Source organism: Phyllobates terribilis, unplaced genomic scaffold (genome assembly GCF_046119375.1).
Source record: "Phyllobates terribilis strain yellow unplaced genomic scaffold, ASM4611937v1 Scaffold_12__6_contigs__length_324123572, whole genome shotgun sequence".
NCBI classification, from domain to species: Eukaryota; Metazoa; Chordata; class Amphibia; order Anura; family Dendrobatidae; genus Phyllobates; species Phyllobates terribilis.
The window spans coordinates 1,833,850-1,854,523 of record NW_027362772.1 but is presented as its reverse complement, the minus strand read 5'-3'; the positions used below and the strand labels follow the sequence as shown (position 1 = coordinate 1,854,523).

Here is a 20,674-nt window from a genome sequence, read left to right as displayed (position 1 = left end):
TCATTTAGAGTTGCTCCCACAGTGCACAGCTCCTGCGCATCATCCTCCTCCTCTTCCTCATGTTCAGCCTCCATCTCAGATAACACCACATCAGTCACAAGCTGGAAGCACTGCAGTACTGCCTCCGCCAAGCGGCAACAGGCTGTGCTGAGACTCATAAGCTTAGGTGATAAACCTCACACTGCTTGTGAGTTGTGGACAGCTGTGAAAGAGCAGGCAGATCTGTGGCTGAGACCACTGAACCTACATCCAGGCATGGTCGTGTGTGACAATGGCCATAACCTGGTGGCGGCTCTGAGGCGAGGCAAGATCACACACGTACCATGCCTGGCTCATGTGCTTAACCTCGTGGTTCAGCGGTTTCTTAAATCGTACCCCGAGTTGCCAGATCTGCTCGTGAAAGTACGCCGCCTGTCAGCTCATTTTCGCAAGTCAGCTACAGCTTCCGCCGCCCTTGCTGTGTTGCAGTAGCGTTTGCAGCTTCCGGCACACCGACTGGTGTGTGATGTCCCCACACGTTGGAACTCTACCCTCCACATGTTGCAAAGGATTTGTGAGCAGAAGAGAGCAGTTGTGGAGTACCAGCTGCATCAAGGCAGTCGATATTCAGGTCAGACTCCACACATAAGACCTCAGGAGTGGACCTGGATGTCTGACATATGCACCATCTTGAAAAACTTTGAGGAGTCCACCAAGATGGTGAATGATGATGACGCCATCATTAGCGTCAGCATTCCACTTGTCTGTCTTTTGCAACGCTCTCTGCAGAGAATTAAAGAGTAGGCATTGCAGCCAGAGTATGATGAGATGAATCAAGAAGCCATAGCGGTCGATTACACACAGCCCAGCCTCATCTCTTCCCAACGTGCATTGGGGGACAATGAGGGAGAGGAGGAGGAGGAAGAACAGGAGCTGATATCATGAGCTGTAGACGGTAGAGGGCTGCAAGGTCTTACCAAGTGTGTTTTCGTGACAATTGGTGGCAAGCGGTGGGATCATAGGACATTAGTGATCTGGTTTGAGCAATCATTCCTCTCACTAAAAACTTGCACGGTTCTTACCTGGACCCTGCACAAAAGTTTTGAAGATCGAACTCAGTGTTTATTAGATCTGAGACAATACTGTATGTGTAGCAGTTACCCCTACCCTTCTTCGTTTTTTCTTTTCTATTTTTATTTTGGTGATCATGGTCATCTGGTACAGCCAGCAGAAAAAGGACACTCTTACAGAAATATGTATAACCAGAGGCATTGACCCCCTGGGCAAAAGCAAAGAACAAATGGATGCTGCACTGGCGCAACTGGAGGCAGAGCAAGCCCGTCTCCAGACCTCAGCAGGGCCAGGGGTCAGTCGAGACATGGCACAGTACTGCTGCAGGGGTCCCACCTGTAGACGCACGCAGCGTCAGCGACCAGGGCAGCGTGGACCCCTATCTGCAGATAGCTCTACAGCAACTTCCAGCAGAGGATCATGAAGGACTGCTGAAAGTCATTCAGCAGCACCAGGAGGCCGAGAGGGCCGAGAGAGCCGAGTGAGCCGAGCGAGCAAAGCGAGAGGCCCAAGCCCAGAGGGCCCATGAACTGCAGATGGCCCAATTCAGGATCCCAGCATCCACCTCACGGAACGGTGAGACCAACAATGCGACCCTGTTTAAGCCCCGTCCAGAGCATTTTTCCTGTGATGGAAAAGGACGGCGACCTCGACACCTTTCTGAGGGGTTTTGAAAAGACTTGAAGACAGTACCAGCTGCCTGAGGGCCAGTGGGCCCGATACTTAACTGCAGGGCTGCAAGACAAAGCTCTGGATGTGTTTGTGGCTCTTCCTCAGAGCCTTGATGGGAACTATGATGCCATTAAGCAGACCCTAATCCAGAGGTTCCAACTGTCTCCTGAGGTGTACCGTAAAATGTTCCGGAACCTCCAAAGTGGACCGCACGACATTTACAGCGATGTGGTGCATGGGCTCCGAACCAACTTTGAGCAGTGGATCCAAGGACTGTCAGTGACCACCTTTGAGCAGCTAAAGGATCTGATGGTGAAAGACCAGTTCCTGCATCTGTGTCTGACTGAGGTACGGCAGTTCGTGATGGATCAGGAGCCACCAGATGCCAATAAAGCAGCGCAGATCGCAGACACCAACGAGGCCAACCGGCTGGTCGTCACCAGCTGGAAAGGGGGTCAGCCATCAACCACCATTCCTACCCCTGCCAGCCGACCTTCCGCAGGCCTTTTTCCCGTTACCAATGCCCGGCCTGCATCTGATGCCCGCAGGTGTTATTTCTGCAACCAGACTGGTCATCTCAGTGCCACTTGCCCAGAGAAGCAGAGGAAGAACCCCCCATCCAAGGCCCCAGGGTGTAATGCATCAGTTCTTTTGGTGGGTGGGCCGGTTGGGAGGGCCTGTGAAAACTTGCAGTCTGTCATGGTGGGGGACACTGTCACTGTAGGCCTCAAGGACACTGGGGCCGAACGAACCTTCATCCGACCCGAACTGGTGTCCGCTGAAGCGCTTATTCCGGGAAAGACCCTGACTGTCACCGGGATTGGGGGCGTCCGATGCCCCTTGCCCATGGCCCGGGTTTTTATTGATTGGGGTACGGGGAGTGGGGTGAAGGAAGTGGGAGTATCTGAAAATCTACCTGCACATGTTTTGTTGGGAACTGATTTGGGGAGGATGTTTGCTTATTATGTCCCTGACCCCCCTCCTCGATCTGATATGGTTGGTAAGGTTAATGCTGATACTGTAAATGTCAATGCTTTACCTGCTGATAATGATGATGATGATGATGATGATGTACTGGAAGGTACAGGAGAACTCAGCCATGTCACGCTGCGGGGTGATATTGCTGAGGATTCCCTAGCAGGAACAAGTGTCAGTGCTAAGGGTAATGGGGAGAGGCACAGGACCATGAAGCAGGTGGTGCTGTGCCAGCGACCAGTGTCACAACAGATGGTGACCTGGCTGATGGTGGCTGCCCCATACGTAGGACTGTGCCTGAGGTAATGGGGGAGGATGGGGAAGTAGTACTCATAGCCGCACAGGCTGATGGGACGGTGTGATGCCCCGGGGAGACGGCCTATATAGCCGCTGTTACCTGCAGTCAGAGTGCCCAGAACGCAAGTAACGCCCTGCCTTCTTGACACTCCTCGGACAGAGGAATAACAGAATCAGGTATGGACCCAGAGCCGGTCCCAGAGGGTCCCAGTGAGGACGTGGCCTTAACCTCACTTCTGGCTTCCTCCAGCCAGGAGTTTCAGGCATCTCTGCACTCAGATGCTAGCCTAGGGACGTTAAGGAGCCTCGCTGAGAAGCCCACCTCCGAGTCTGATAAGAAGAGGGTATTCTGGGACCAACGGAGGTTGTACCGGGAGACAGTTCCCTATACACCCCAACAGGAGTGGCTGAGGGAAAGACAGCTCGTCCCCTACCAATTCAGGGATGAGTTGTTGCGGATCGCCCATGAAATTCCACTCGCAGGACACTTGGGGGTCAGCAAAACCAAGGCCCGGCTGTCTCACCACTTTTATTGGTCCAAAATGAGGACGGATGTGGTGAACTACTGTCGCTCCTGTACCACATGTCAAAGAGTGGGAAAGTCAGGGCTGGCTCCCAAAGCCCCCCTGATCTCTTTGCCAGTGATAGAGGAGCCTTTCCAGAGGATTGCTGTGGACATTGTGGGACCACTGGCCAAACCCAGCAGCTCTGGAAAATGTTTCATCCTTACCATGGTAGACTATGCTACCCGGTATCCGGAGGCAGTAGCCCTGTCCTCAATTAGGGCAGATAAGGTGGCGGACGCCCTCTTGGCCATCTTTTCGCGAGTAGGCTTTCCCAGGGAGATGCTTACCGACCAGGGGACCCAGTTCATGTCTCGCTTAATGGATGCCCTATGTAAGAAAATGCAGGTGCAGCATCTGGTATCGAGCGCGTATCATCCCCAAACCAATGGTTTGTGTGAGCGATTCAACGGTACCCTCAAACAGATGTTAAAAATGCTGGTTGAGACCCAGGGACGCGACTGGGAGTGTTACCTCTCACACCTGTTATTTGCTTACAGAGAGGTTCCACAGGTCTCGACGGGGTTCTCCCCCTTTGAGCTCCTGTATGGCAGACATGTCCGAGGACCCCTTGGGTTGATAAGGGAATTCTGGGAAGAAGAGCCGAGCTCCCCAGGAGTGTCCATCGTGGAGTATGTTTTGCACTTCCGTGACAAGATGCAGACCTTGACGCAGTTGGTGCATGACAACATGGCGCAAGCCCAGGCTGACCAGAAGTATTGGTATGACCAGAATGCCTGAGAGCGGACCTACCAGGTGGGTCAGAAGGTGTGGGTGCTGGTCCTCGTACAAAAGGACAAGCTTCAGGCGTCATTCACCAACAGCTCAACCCGGTCACCTACGTGATCACCCTTGACCACGCGCGGGGTAGACAGAAGGCTTTTCACGTTAATATGATGAAAGCTCATCAAGAACGTGGAGCCTGCGTCCTACTGGTCTGCAGCCTGCAGAGGATGGAGAGGACGACCCCCTCTTGGACATGCTGGTCCAAGCGAAGGCCAGCGGGTCCCTAGAGGATGTAGAGATAAGCGCCTTGCTATCCGAAGTCTCAGATGCGAGCAGTGCTGAAACCCTTCCAAGCAGTGTTCACCAACTTGCCTGGCAGGACTGAAGTGGCGGTCCATGAACTGGACACCGGGAATCATGCCCCACTCCGGAGGACCGCCTATCGAATCTCCGACGAGGTGCAGCATGTCATGCGCCAGGAGGTCGAGGAGATGCTGAAGTTGGGGGTGATTAAGCGGTCCAAGAGCACGTGGGCCTCACCTGTAGTCCTGGTGCCAAAGAAGGACCAGACCACCCGGCTCTGTGTGGACTACAGGGGGCTCAACGCTATCACAGGCTCTGATGCACAACCAATGCCACGCATTGAGGAGCTTCTGGAGCGGTTAGCCAGCGTGAGGTATCTCTCCATTATGGATCTGAGTCAGGGATATTGGCAGATTCCCTTGAGCCCCGGGGCCCAGGAGAAGTCCTCCTTTATCACCCCCTTCAGATTGTATGAATCCACGGTCATTCCTTTTGGCATGAAAAATGCCCCTGCCACTTTCCAGCGAATGGTCAACCACCTGCTCCAGGGACTGGAGAGGTACGCAGTGGCGTACCTGGATGACATTGCTGTCTTCAGTCCCACCTGGGAAGATCACCTCGAGCATCTGCAGCAGGTGCTCAGGCGCATTCACCAAATGGGCTTGACCATCAAGCGAGGAAAGTGCCAGATGGGCATGAACGAGGTCCACTACCTGGGGCACCGGGTAGGTGGGGGTACTATGAAGCCAGAGCCTGGGAAGGTGGACGCTATCGTGTCCTGGCCCACCCCCAGGACAAAGAAGTAGCTGCAGTCCTTCTTGGGCACCGCAGGGTACTATAGATGCTTTGTACAAGACTATAGTAGCCTTGAGAAGCCCTTGACAGACCTCACCAGGAGGAGCCTACCCCATTCAGTCAAATGGACAAAGGAATGCGTGGTGGCCTTTCGGGCTTTGAAGACTGCCCTGAGCAGCTCTCCTGTGCTAAAGGCGGTCGATGGCACATGGTCACTCTTTATACAGACCGACGACAGTGAGTTTGACCTCGGTGCTGTACTCAGCCAAGTCGACTCGGGGAACCAAGAACACCCCGTGTTGCACCTAAGCCGGAAACTGCTGCCGAGGGAAGTGGCCAATTCCACCATAGAGAAGGAGTGCCTGGCCATTGTATGGGCCCTGCACCACTTACAGTCTTACTTGTACGGGCGCCCTTTCACTGTCGTGACTGACCACAACCCCCTGAGTTTGCTGCACACCATGTCCGGTGCCAACGGAAGGTTGTTACGCTTGAGCCTCACCCTCCAGCAGTATGACTTTATCGTTCAACACCGCAAAGGCAGTGAGCATGGCAATGCCGATGGGTTGTCCCGGCGAGGGGAGCCTCCAGAAATATGCCTGGAGGAGTACCAGAAGGTCCTACCTCCATAGCGCAGTCTAAAAGGGGGAGGTGTCAGGCAAAATGTATTTTTGTCCTATTTTTAAAAATGAGAGATGTCTTAAATCTCCACCCCCTGCTCATTTGGAAGAGGCTACATAGAACTCACTCTTGCTTTCCCCCTAACAAGGAATTTTTATTACCGCCGTAAAACCTCAGCCAGAGCAAGCATTCAGGTATAAACTGGAACTCCCTCCAAAATCCTATTGTCTAACTCTACAAACTTTTAATGTCGATTTTAATAATGACCATGACCTTCACAAACACAGGGACCACATTTTTGGAATGCTCACCTTTTTCCGATTATAATAGTATATCTTGCATAACTGAGAAACCGCCGGAAACCCGGGAAATGGGTTCTGAGCTTCTGAGCGTCATAGAGATATCATATTTGATATCCATCTTCATGAATATTGGTGACGGCAAACATGATGTCTCCATCTTGGATGTGGGACCCTCCCATATCAAGATATGAAATCTGAAGGATTTTTATGTCTTATGCAGCTGGGTGGGTTCACAAAACCGAGCCCCCGTGTGAGGTAAACAACATGGGTGTCTCCTAATGTTTTGGCCCCTTACTAAAAACCAGAACGGCCATTTTAATTCATTCTTACCCGGGACGTCAGACGCATGCACTTCTCGCTGCGAGAAAGAATCACATTTAATTTCCGGGGAGCCGTCCCCCCACATAATCTGAGACCATCACCTCGTGGCACTGGTTTTGCTATTACTTATCCCTTTTCTTTTAATAACTGTTTTATGCATACATGTAAATTATCTCTTTTATAATATCTTGTATATCTTTTGTAAACACTGCCCACTTTCGGGAGTAAATCATTATTATTTACCAGCTTTGTTCTTATTGTCTTATGTCAAGCAAACACCTTCCTCACCCGCTAATTCACGTTACCTAACGGGTACCCGATCCACCTGTTAAGCGATTGGTGGTGGCAGTATACCAGTATTTATGTGATATTGTGGTTTGAGGGTGGCTGGATGGAGGTATATATACGTTCCTGGAAGGAACTGGTGGTATATATACCACCTGTCACATCACGTGCCACAATAGTTGACATAAATTAGAGCAGCTGCGCCCGTGCTTATCCTCGGTCAATACCGTGTTTGACCAGCAGGATAAGGGGTGCCAGAGGGCTGCAAGGTCTGACCAAGTGTGTTTTCGTGACATTGTTAAGCTACTGTGACCTCTACCACTTTTCCAAGGGGCATTAAAACCGGCTTGTTAAGCTACTGTGACTTCCACGTCTCTTCCGAGGGGCATTAAAACCATCTTATTAAGCTACTGCGACCTCCACGTCTCTTACCAGGGGCATTAAAACCATCTTGTTAAGCTACTGTGACCTCCACCACTTTTCCAAGGAGCATTAAAACCGTCTTGTTAAGCTACTGTGACCTCCACGTCTCTTCCAAGGGGCATTAAAACCGTCTTGTTAAGCTACTGTGACCTCCACCACTTTTCCAAGGGGCATTAAAACCGTCTTGTTAAGCTACTCCGACTTCCACGTCTCTTCCGAGGGGCATGAAAACCATCTTGTTAAGCTACTGCGACCTCCATGTCTCTTCCAAGGGGCATTAAAACCGTCTTGTTAAGCTACTGTGACCTCCACCACTTTTCCAAGGAGCATTAAAACCATCTTGTTAAGCTACTGCAACCTCCATCACTTTTCCAAGGGGCAATAAAACCAGCTTGTTAAGCTACTGTGACCTCCACGTCTCTTCCAAGGGGCATTAAAACCGTCTTGTTAAGCTACTGTGACCTCCACCACTTTTCCAAGGGGCATTAAAACCATCTTGTTAAGCTACTGTGACCTCCACGTCTCTTCCGAGGGGCATTAAAACCGTCTTGTTAAGCTATTGAGACTTTCACCACTTTTCCAAGGAGCATTAAAACCGTCTTGTTAAGCTACTGCGACCTCCACCACTTTTCCAAGGAGCATTAAAACCGTCTTGTTAAGCTACTGTGACCTCCACGTCTCTTCCAATGGGCATTAAAACCATCTTGTTAACCTACTGCGATCTCCACCACTTTTCCAAGGGGCATTAAAACCGTCTTGTTAAGCTACTGTGACCTCCACGTCTCTTCCAAGGGGCATTAAAACCATCTTGTTAAGCTACTGTGACCTCCATGTCTCTTCCGAGGGGCATTAAAACCGTCTTGTTAACTTCTGAAACCTCCACCACATTTCCAAGGTGCATTAAAAGCGGCTTGTTAAGCTACTATGACCTCCACGTCTCTACCAAGGGGCAATAAAACCACCTTGTTAAGCTACTGCGACCTCCACGTCTCTTCTGAGGGGCATTAAAACCGTCTTGTTAAGCTACTGTGACCTCCACCACTTTTCCAAGGGGCATTAAAACCATCTTGTTAAGCTACTGCGACCTCCACGTCTCTTCCAAGGGGCATTATAAGCGTCTTGTTAAATCACTCTGAACTCCACAGCTCTTCCAAGGGGCAGTGAAATGTTGTTTTGAATTAACTCTAACCTCCACGACTCTTCGAACGGGCATTGCATTTCCTCCTAATTTTTGGCAGCTTTTGCTTGGAAGGTATAAGCAAAGACTATAGGAGACCCACTCCCCAATAATGGGAATAATGTTTGTAATATGCTGTACTGCATGGCTCTTGTAAGGGTATTGCAAGTTCCTCCGTCCTAATTTTTGGAAGCTTTTGCTTGGAAGGCATAAGCAAAGATTATGGGAGACCCACTCCCAATAATGGGAATAATGTTTTTAAGATGCTGTACTGTATGGCTCTTGTAAGGGGCATTAAAACCGTCTTGCTAAGCTACTGTGACCTCCACGTCTCTTCCAAGGGGCATTAAAACCATCTTGTTAAGCTACTGTGACCTCCACGTCTCTTCCAAGGGGCATTAAAACAGTCTTGTTAAACTACTGCGACCTCTACGTCTCTTGCTAGGGGCATTAAAACCGTCTTGTTAAGCTACTACGACCTCCACATCTCTTCCGAGAGGCATTAAAACCATCTTGTTAAGCTACTGTGACCTCCACCGCTTTTCCAAGGGGCATTAAAACCATCTTGTTAAGCTACTGCGACCTCCATGTCTCTTCCAAGGGGCATTAAAATCATCTTGTTAAACCACTCTGAACTCCACAGCTCTTCCAAGGGGCATTGAAGTGTTGTTTTTAATTAACTCTAACTTCCACGACTCTTCGAACGGGCATTGCATTTCCTCCTAATTTTTGGCAGCTTTTGCTTGGAAGGTATAAGCAAAGACTATAAGAGACCCACTCCCCAATAATGGGAATAATGTTTGTAATATGCTGTACTGCATGGCTCTTGTAAGGGTATTGCAAGTTCCTCCGTACTAATTTTTGGAAGCTTTTGCTTGGAAGGCATAAGCAAAGATTATGGGAGACCCACTCCCCAATAATGGGAATAATGTTTTTAAGATGCTGTACTGTATGGCTCTTGTAAGGGGCATTAAAACCGTCTTGCTAAGCTACAGTGACCTCCACGTCTCTTCCAAGGGGCATTAAAACCATCTTGTTAAGCTACTGTGACCTCTACGTCTCTTCCAAGGGGCATTAAAACAGTCTTGTTAAACTACTGCGACCTCTACGTCTCTTGCTAGGGGCATTAAAACCGTCTTGTTAAGCTACTACGACCTCCACATCTCTTCCGAGAGGCATTAAAACCATCTTGTTAAGCTACTGTGACCTCCACCGCTTTTCCAAGGGGCATTAAAACCATCTTGTTAAGCTACTGCGACCTCCATGTCTCTTCCAAGGGGCATTAAAATCATCTTGTTAAACCACTCTGAACTCCACAGCTCTTCCAAGGGGCATTGAAGTGTTGTTTTTAATTAACTCTAACTTCCACGACTCTTCGATCGGGCATTGCATTTCCTCCTAATTTTTGGCAGCTTTTGCTTGGAAGGCATAAGCAAAGACTATGGGAGACCCACTCCCCAATAATGGGAATAATGTTTGTAATATGCTGTACTCCATGGCTCTTGTAAGGGGCATTGCAAGTTCCTCCGTCCTAATTTTTGGCTGCTTTTGCTTGGAAGGCATAAGCAAAGACTATGGGAGACCACTTCCGAATAATGGGAATAATGTTTGTAATATGCTGTACTGCATGGCTCTTGTAAGTGTATTGCAAGTTCCTCCGTCCTAATTTTTGGCAGCTTTTGCCTGGAAGGCATAAGCAAAGACTATTGGAGACCCTCTCCCCAATAATGGGAATAATGTTTTTAAGATGCTGCACTGTATGACTCTTGTAAGGGGCATTAAAACCATGTTGTTAAGCTACGGTGACCTCCACGTCTCTTCCAAGTGGCATTAAAACCATTTTGTTAAGCTACTTTGACCTCCACGTCTCTTCCAAGTGGCATTAAAACCATCTTGCTAAGCCACTGCGACCTCCACATCTCTTCCGAGTGGCATTAAAACCGTCTTGTTAAGCTACTGTGACCTCTATGTCTCTTCAAAGGGGCTTTAAAAGCGTCTTCTTAAACCACTCTGAACTCCACAGCTCTTCCAAGGGGCATTGAAATGTTGTTTTTAATAACCTCTAACCTCCACAACTCTTCCAACGGGCATTGCATTTCCTCCTAATTTTAGTCAGCTTTTGCTTTTCAATGCAAAGGCGAAAACTAAGGCAGACCCACTCCCCAATAATGGGTAGAAGATTTTTAGTACGCTGTAATCCACGTCTGTTTCAAGGGGCATTGCAGTTCCTCATAATTTTTGGAAAGCCTTCCATTCACTGCTTAGGCCAACAGTGTACAGGAGACCCAGTTGCTATAAATGGAAAAAACGGTTTAGTTAAGGCCCTCTGACCTCCATGTCACTTACAAGGGGCATTGGAGTGCCTTGAAATTTTTGGTAGGCATTGCACTCACTGTATGCCCTATAACTGTGTAGCCGAACCGCTCCTTTTGTTACAGAAACATATCCTACAAGACATGTGTGGTTGACTGGCCTGATATTGATGTGAATGGTCCCTGTTCCTCCTGCTCTTTCTCCTTTGCCACCACCTCATCCATCATTTATCAACTGAAGCTTTGTTTTAATGGGAGTCATAGAACTGGGATAGTAGCAGGAAAACATCCAGCAATCCTCGGAGGAGGTAGGATATGCGCCAAAACGCTGACCACCTCAAGCCTAGCTGCTACTACATACATGCGCTTGCATTCCAAAAAAACAAAGTAGATGCTAACTTCTATCATCATCATCATGCTCCTCACCTTGGCACTCTCAACTCCCCTGATGGAGAAGCCAGGGCCCACCGGAGGAGTCTGGTTCTCTGGTGGGCTCGTCCAATGCTGGTCTAAAGCAGGCCACGCTAAGAAAAGTGTGGGGGAAGGTGACAGGAGAAATAGGGGCGGCTGGGGACCGTTTATGGACACCCGGCCGCCCCCAGGCGGCTGGGGACCGTGTGTGGACACCCGGCCGCGGGCAGCTGGGGACCGAGTATGGACACCCGGCCGCACCCTGGCGGCTGGGGACTGAGTGTGGATACCAGGCCGCCGACGCAGCCATGACGTGGTGTCCAGATTCCGCCTCCACATGCCTAAAAGGCCCAAATTAAATTGCAAGCAAGCATTATGGTATTGCAGCCTGGGGGTGGGTGGGTGGTTGGCTGCATACTTGTGCTTGCATTGCAAGGAATGGGAGAGGTACAATTGAACACTGCCCTGGGACAAGGACTTGAACGTGGATAGTTGCAAGTCTGCAACGACAGGTGCAGGGTGGGAGGCATCTTCGCATGTGCCATGAACAGTGGGTTGGAATGCACATACTACAGCAGAATAGGCTGTCCTTCCCACTAAATGCACTGGGGAGGGCACAGGTAATGTTTTGATATGCGCACTTAATCTTATGTATAAGGCACACCGGGAGAAATAGGGGCAGCTGGGGACCGAGTATCGATACCTCGCTGCCGAAGCTGCAATGAGGTAGTGGCTAGCTTCGGCTTCCTCCAAACTAAAAGGCCCCATTTCAAGTGCAATCTAGCAGTATGGCAATGTAGCCTGGGGGTAGGTGGGTGGCAGGCTGCACACTTACGCTTGCATTAAAAGAAAACAAAGCAGATGCTAACTTCTATCATCATCATCATGCTCCTCACCTTGACACTCTCAACTCCCCTGATGGAGAAGCCAGGGCCCACCGGAGGAGTCTGGTTCTCTGGTGGGCTTGTCCAATGCTGCCCTAAAGCAGGCCAGGCTAAGAAAAGTGTGGGGGAAGGTGACAGGAGAAATAGAGGCGGCTGGGGACCGTTTATAGACACCCGACCGCCCCCAGGCGGCTGGGGACCGTGTGTGGACACCCGGCCGCGGGGCAGCTGGGGACCGAGTATGGACACCCGGCCGCCCCCTGGGCTGGGGACCGAGCGTGGACACATTCATTATAATATATAGCAGGAAAATGCCATAAAGTAATATAGAAATAAACTCTGATCCGTGACTACAGCACAGTTCTGCCCCTGGTGCCCGGCAGCTGAACGATGCACCAGATTCACTATGACCTCTATGCTTCTACGGAGCGCCTTACTCCAGCGCACCCGGGATCATGAGAGGTAAAGAAATCATCAGTTTTGGTGAACCAGGGCCGTTATACCTAAAACTTCTATACAAGTTTAATGTCTCTGAATGAAGTGAATGAACTAGAACATTTTTATCTCTATCTAAAAAAATTGTACTCACGGCTGAGGGTTTGTTACACTCGTATCTCACAATGTCACCTTGTATCCTGACCCCAAAGAGAACGGAGCACTTACCACAAGTGATGGTCCCGTGACTGTAAGTGTAAGAGTATTTCTGATATCCAGTGTGACAGATACGGATATCATCATAGCAGCATTGTTGTATACCGCAGCACCTGAGGGAGCAAGAGAGTAATGTCACCAGGGGCGAAACTATAATGTGTTCAATCCCACCTGGGCCCTGCAGGCGAAAAAGGAAAAAATCCTGTTGGTCTGTAGGAGAAGACCCTTACTATTAACCCTTGTGTGTGCGTCAGCACGATGACTGCGCGTTGGCCTGTCCGGACCTTGTCAGGGGACTCATCTAGATCCTGTATTAGGTGAATATCTGATGTTTTCTATATAATAGAAGCTTGTGGGGATATCATAAACAATGGGGGACCCTCATACACTGTGGGGGTAATTGTGGGGGTCCCTGAAATGGTGTGTGAGGGCCCTCATACTTTATAGGAACTACTCTAGGGGCACTTGCAAAGTGTGGGGGCTATTATAGTGTTTGATAACTCTGAGTAATCTAGTAGAGGTCATCTGCAGTCCTATGTAACACCACAGATAACACAGTGATATCTCTGAGTACAGATAATGTAGTAGATGTCACCTGCAGTCCTATGTAACACCACAGATAACACAGTGATATCTCTCTGAGTACAGATAATGTAGGAGATGTCACCTGCAGTCCTATGTAACACCACAGATAACACAGTGATAACTCTCTGAGTACAGATAATGTAGTAGATGTCACCTGCAGTCCTATGTAACACCACAGATAACACAGTGATAACACTCTGAGTACAGATAATGTAGTAGATGTCACCTGCAGTCCTATGTAACACCACAGATAACACAGTGATAACTCTCTGAGTACAGATAATGTGGTAGATATCACCTGCAGTCCTGTGTAACACCACAGATAACACAGTGATATCTCTCTGAGTACAGATAATGTAGTAGATGTCACCTGCAGTCCTATGTAACACCACAGATAACACAGTGATATCTCTCTGAGTACAGATAATGTAGAAGATGTCACCTACAGTCCTATGTAACACCACAGATAACACAGTGATATCTCTCTGAGTACAGATAATGTAGTAGATGTCACCTGCAGTCCTATGTAACACCACAGATAACGCAGTGATAACTCTCTGAGTACAGATAATGTAGTAGAGGTCACCTGCAGTCCTATGTAACACCACAGATAACACAGTGATAACTCTCTGAGTACAGATAATGTAGTAGATCTCACCTGCAGTCCTATGTAACACCACAGATAACACAGTGATATCTCTCTGAGTACAGATAATGTAGTAGAGGTCACCTGCAGTCCTATGTAACACCACAGATAACACAGTGATATCTCTCTGAGTACAGATAATGTAGGAGATGTCACCTGCAGTCCTGTGTAACACCACAGATAACAGTGATAACTCTCTGAGTACAGATAATGTAGGAGATGTCACCTGCAGTCCTATGTAACACCAGAGATAACATAGTGATAACTCTCTGAGTACAGGTAATGTAGTAGATGTCACCTGCAGTCCCATGTAACACCACAGATAACACAGTGATAACTCTCTGAGTACAGATAATGTAGTAGATGTCACCTGCAGTCCTATGTAACACCACAGATAACACAGAGATAGCTCTCTGAGTACAGGTAATGTAGTAGATGTCACCTGCAGTCCCATGTAACACCACAGATAACACAGTGATAACTCTCTGAGTACAGATAATGTAGTAGATGTCACCTGCAGTCCTATGTAACACCACAGATAACACAGTGATAACTCTCTGAGTACAGATAATGTAGGAGATGTCACCTGCAGTCCTATGTAACACCACAGATAACACAGTGATAACTCTCTGAGTAAAGATAATGTAGTAGATGTCACCTGCAGTCCTATGTAACACCACAGATAACAGTGATAACACTCTGAGTACAGATACTGTAGTAGATGTCACCTGCAGTCCTATGTAAAACCACAGATAACACAGTGATAACTCTCTGAGTACAGATAATGTAGGAGATGTCACCTGCAGTCCTATGTAACACCAAAGATAACACAGTGATAACTCTCTGAGTACAGATAATGTAGGAGATGTCACCTGCAGTCCTATGTAACACCACAGATAACACAGTGATAACTCTCTGAGTACAGATAATGTAGTAGATGTCACCTGCAGTCCTATGTAACACCACAGATAACAGTGATAACACTCTGAGTACAGATACTGTAGTAGATGTCACCTGCAGTCCTATGTAAAACCACAGATAACACAGTGATAACTCTCTGAGTACAGATAATACAGTAGATGTCACCTGCAGTCCTATGTAACACCACAGATAACACAGTGATACTTCTCTGAGTACAGATAATGTAGTAGATGTCACCTGCAGTCCTATGTAAAACCACAGATAACACAGTGATAACTCTCTGAGTACAGATAATGCAGTAGATGTCACCTGCAGTCCTATGTAACACCACAGATAACACAGTGATACTTCTCTGAGTACAGATAATGTAGTAGATGTCACCTGCAGTCCTATGTAACACCACAGATAACACAGTGATCACTCTCTGAGTACAGAAAATGTAGTAGATGTCACCTGCAGTCCTATGTAACACCACAGATAACACAGTGATAACTCTCTGAGTACATATAATGTAGTAGATGTCACCTTCAGTCCTATGTAACACCACAGATAACACAGCGATAACTCTCTTTGTTTTATCTGTGGTGTTACATAGGACTGCAGGTCACGTCTTATATAGATTTTCACTTACCTTTGAATACGATCCAATAATTGATCACTTGTTGTTGTCGCACAATAGCATCTATAAGGAAGAGCATCTGATATCTCTTTGCTCGTTGTTTCCTTCACCATATCTCTGAAATCTTTGAGATGGATTATGATGCCGTCCACCGACCCTAGAAGATAAAAGCCGCCATCACTTGTTGTGTGACACTGATCGGAGCAGTCACCAGGAATGACGGATGTTACAGGGAATATTCCTCTTCTGGATCAGGAGCTGCCTGGAGATCTGTCCCTACTATATTCCCATTACCTGAGGGGCTCCAGATAATATCAGGACTTACCGAGACTAAGGAGGAGCAGCAGACAGGTTATCATTGTGCCGAGGAGACAGAGAGGGAATATCCAGGAGAAGACGATCTGTAAGAGCAGCAGATACCACCATGCTTTATATCCTCCTGATATCTGCACTACATATTCCTACCACTAGGTGGGGCTGCAGAGCGCTAGCTGCTATTGGCTGCCTGGGGGCTTATTACCTAATAACAGCATTATATGATCCGGTGATCGTGTACGAAAACATTAACCCTTACCTGTTGAATATGTGTGATTTTGGGGAAACAAAATTGTTCCCACAGAATCAATAGATGGGGGAATGTGTGTGATAATGACCACGGTGTGAAAATGTAACAACACAAAATATTGGCAGAACTGTACGTTTTGGGGAGAGTAGGCATTTTCACCAAAGTAAGAATTACTAGATTACATTCTAATATATAAGGACTTAAATTCCCGGCAATTTTCAGTTGTTGTTTTTTTTTTCCTTTTTGTCTTTTCCTCCCCTTCTTCCTAGAGCCATAACTTTTTTTATTTTTGTCTGTGCCCATGGTTGTACGAGGACCTGTTTTTTTACAGGATGAGTTATATTTTTGAATGACATCATTTATTTTATCATGTGATGCATCAGAAAGCGAGAAAAAAATTCCAAGTTGAAATTTCTAAAAAAAAAGCAATTCCACAATTGTTTTGTTTTTTGTTTTGTTTTCATTTCCCATCTTATCTTCTCTATATTATTTCCCATCTTCTCTTCTCTATATTATTTCCCATCTTCACTTCTCTATATTATTTCCCTTCTTCTCTTCTCTATATTATTCCCCATCTTCTCTTCTCTATATTATTTCCCATCTTCTCTTCTCTATATTATTTCCCATCTTCACTTCTCTATATTATTTCCCTTCTTCTCTTCTCTATATTATTCCCCATCTTCTCTTCTCTATATTATTTCCCATCTTCTCTTCTCTATATTATTTCCCATCTTCACTTCTCTATATTATTTCCCATCTTCACTTCTCTATATTATTTCCCTTCTTCTCTTCTCTATATTATTTCCCATCTTCACTTCTCTCTATTATTTCTCATCTTCACTTCTCTATATTATTTCCCATCTTCTCTTCTCTATATTATTTCCCATCTTCTCTTCTCTATATTATTTCTCATGTTCTCTTCTCTATATTATTTCTCATCTTCACTTCTCTATATTATTCTCCATCTTCTATTCTCTATATTATTTCTCATCTTCACTTCTCTATATTATTTCTAATCTTCTCTTCTCTATATTATTTCGCATCTTCACTTCTCTATATTATTTCCCATCTTCTCTTCTCTCTATTATTTCCCATCTTCACTTCTCTATATTATTTCCCATCTTCTCTTCTCTATATTATTTCTCATCTTCTCTTCTCTATATTATTTCTCATCTTCACTTCTCTATATTATTCTCCATCTTCTATTCTCTATATTATTTCTCATCTTCACTTCTCTATATTATTTCTAATCTTCTCTTCTCTATATTATTTCTCATCTTCACTTCACTATATTATTTCCCATCTTCTAATCTCTATATTATTTCCCATCTTCTCTTCTCTATATTATTTCCCATCTTCACTTCTCTGTATTATTTCCCATCTTCACTTCTATATATTATTTCCCATCTTCTCTTCTCTATATTATTTCCCATCTTCACTTCTCTATATTATTTCCCATCTTCACTTCTCTATATTATTTCCCATCTTCACTTCTCTATATTATTTCCCATCTTCACTTCTATATATTATTTCCCATCTTCACTTCTCTATATTATTTCCCATCTTCACTTCTCTATATTATTTCCCATCTTCTCTTCTCTATATTATTTCCCATCTTCACTTCTCTATATTATTTCCCATCTTCACTTCTCTATATTATTTCTCATCTTCTCTTCTCTATATTATTTCCCATCTTCACTTCTCTATATTATTTCCCATCTTCTAATCTCTATATTATTTCCCATCTTCTCTTCTCTATATTATTTCCCATCTTCACTTCCCTATATTATTTCCCATCTTCACTTCTCTATATTATTTCCCATCTTCTAATCTCTATATTATTTCCCATCTTCTCTTCTCTATATTATTTCCCATCTTCATTTCTCTGTATTAATTCCCATCTTCACTTCTATATATTATTTCCCATCTTCTCTTCTCTATATTATTTCCCATCTTCACTTCTCTATATTATTTCCCATCTTCACTTCTCTATATTATTTCCCATCTTCACTTCTCTATATTATTTCCCATCTTCACTTCTCTATATTATTTCCCATCTTCACTTCTCTATATCATTTCCCATCGTCACTTCTCTATATTATTTCTCATCTTCACTTCTCTATATTATTTCCCATCTTCTCTTCTCATTGTTATTTCCCATCTTCACTTCTCTATATTATTTCCCATCTTCACTTCTCTATATTATTTCCCATCTTCTCTTCTCTATATTATTTCCCATCTTCTCTTCTCTTTGTTATTTCCCATCTTCACTTCTCTATATAATTTCCCATCTTCACTTCTCTATATTATTTCCCATCTTCACTTTTCTATATTATTTCCCATCTTCTCTTCTCTATATTATTTCCCATCTTCTCTTCTCTATATTATTTCCCATCTTCACTTCTCTATATAATTTCCCATCTTCTCTTCTCTATATTATTTCCCATCTTCACTTCTCTATATTATTTCTCATCTTCTCTTCTCTATATTATTTCCCATCTTCACTTCTCTATATTATTTCCCATCTTCACTTCTCTATATTATTTCCCATCTTCGCTTCTCTATATTATTTCCCATCTTCACTTCTCTATAATATTTCCCATCTTCTCTTCTCTATATTATTTCCCATCTTTACTTCTCTATATAATTTCCCATCTTTACTTCTCTATATAATTTCCCATCTTCTCTTCTCTATATTATTTCTCATCTTCTCTTCTCTATATTATTTCCCATCTTCACTTCTATATATTATTTCCCATCTTCACTTTGCTATATTATTTCCCATCTTCTCCTCTCTATATTATTTCTCATCTTCTCTTCTCTATATTATTTCTCATCTTCACTTCTCTATATTATTTCCCATCTTCTCTTCTCTATATTATTTCCCATCTTCACTTCTCTATATTATTTCTCATCTTCTCTTCTCTATATTATTTCCCATCTTCACTTCTCTATATTATTTCCCATCTTCTCTTCTCTATATTATTTCCCATCTTCTCTTCTCTATATTATTTCCCATCTTCACTTCTCTATATAATTTCCCATCTTCTCTTCTCTATATTATTTCCCATCTTCACTTCTCTATATTATTTCTCATCTTCTCTTCTCTATATTATTTCCCATCTTCACTTCTCTATATTATTTCCCATCTTCACTTCTCTATATTATTTCCCATCTTCGCTTCTCTATATTATTTCCCATCTTCACTTCTCTATAATATTTCCCATCTTCTCTTCTCTATATTATTTCCCATCTTCTCTTCTCTATATTATTTCCCATCTTCTCTTCTCTATATTATTTCCCATCTTCACTTCTCTATATTAATTCTCATCTTCTCTTCTCTATATTATTTCCCATCTTCTCTTCTCTATATTATTTCCCATCTTCACTTCTCTATATTATTTCCCATCTTCACTGACAATTACACAGACGCAATGTAATCATCTGCAGGTTCTTTTTTTTTTTCATTTAAGTGGTGAAAAAAAATTTTGAAATTTTTAAGAAAAAACAAATTTTGATTTTGTTGCCATTTTCCAAGACCTGAGGGATATGAGACTGGGTGAGGACTTATTTTTTCCACCCCGAGCTGACGCTTTTACTTCTACCATTTTGGGATAGATACAATGTTTTGATCTTCTCTTATTGCAATTTGTTGCTATTTTGCAGGCGCAAAAAAATGTAATTCTGGCTTTTTGATTTCTTTCTGTTACAATGTTTGCAGATTGTATTCATTCATTTTATATTTTGATAAGTCAGACTTTTATGAGCGCAGCAATATCAAACATGTTTTTTTTATTTTTTATTTTTAATGGGACAAAAGGGGGATGATTTGAACTTTTTTTCACTTTTTATTGTATTTAATAGTCCCCCCTTAGGGGACTTGAACCTGCGGTCACCCAATCGGTTGTGCAACACGTATAGCTAAAATCATTTTCTCCTATGAACGCCGGCCAGGGGCTGATGTTTACAAGTGGATCGTAATGGCAGGCATAGGGGTCATCAGCAGTCCCCCGGCTTTCATGACAACCCATCAACGCTTCGCGATCACGTCGCAGGCACTCAGATATGAACGTGAAATGACGAACGTCCCTGTCGACACGTGTTAAATGCTTCTGTCAGAGATTGACTGACGCATTTAACTGGTTAACAATCATTGGCGGAGCTCCTCTCCGCCCACGAAAGTAAGATTAAACCAGCCATCATGTTTGGTGAAAAATGCTGGCTCGGCGTGCGAGCCCGCATCAAAGGCAGGGACACGACTTTTTTGTGTCAAAAGTAGTAAAGGGGTTAAATATTAAGAAACTATTGTCAAAGATAATTGCAGGGACACTGAGGGACTGTGGGGGTTGGGGTGTCACCCAGATCCCCCCAATACCACTAGTTGTCAAAAGTAATTGCAGGGACCCCGGGGGGGTCACACAGATTTGACACCAATTTGTCAGGAGTAAAAGCCAGTGGAGTCGTGCAGATCCCACCGCTGCCACCAGTTTGTCAGGGAGACGCAACTCCGCTGCCTCCGATCATCAAGACAATTACGCGGCTGCTTCCACTACTAGGCCGGTCATTGGGA

At 45.1% G+C, this 20,674-nt stretch overlaps 1 protein-coding gene across 4 annotated transcripts in view; it reads right to left on the bottom strand.

The window, feature by feature from the left end:
• LOC141171861 (basic phospholipase A2 PLA-B-like) overlaps positions 1 to 16,005 on the bottom strand; it is a 45,959-nt gene extending 29,954 nt beyond the window's left edge. For all 4 annotated transcript variants that reach the window (XR_012252386.1, XR_012252387.1, XR_012252388.1 and 1 more), the window contains exons 1-3: positions 15,865 to 16,005; positions 15,552 to 15,696; positions 12,781 to 12,881 (exon numbers count right to left, since the gene is read on the bottom strand). Coding sequence is in view for 1 of the 4 variants with exons in the window: in XM_073655489.1 (XP_073511590.1) it covers positions 12,781 to 12,881; positions 15,552 to 15,696; positions 15,865 to 15,898 (280 nt within the window). In the remaining 3 variants the exon portion in view is untranslated. The remainder of the gene's footprint in view (positions 1 to 12,780; positions 12,882 to 15,551; positions 15,697 to 15,864) is intronic.
• Between the last annotated feature and the right edge of the window lie 4,669 nt (positions 16,006 to 20,674).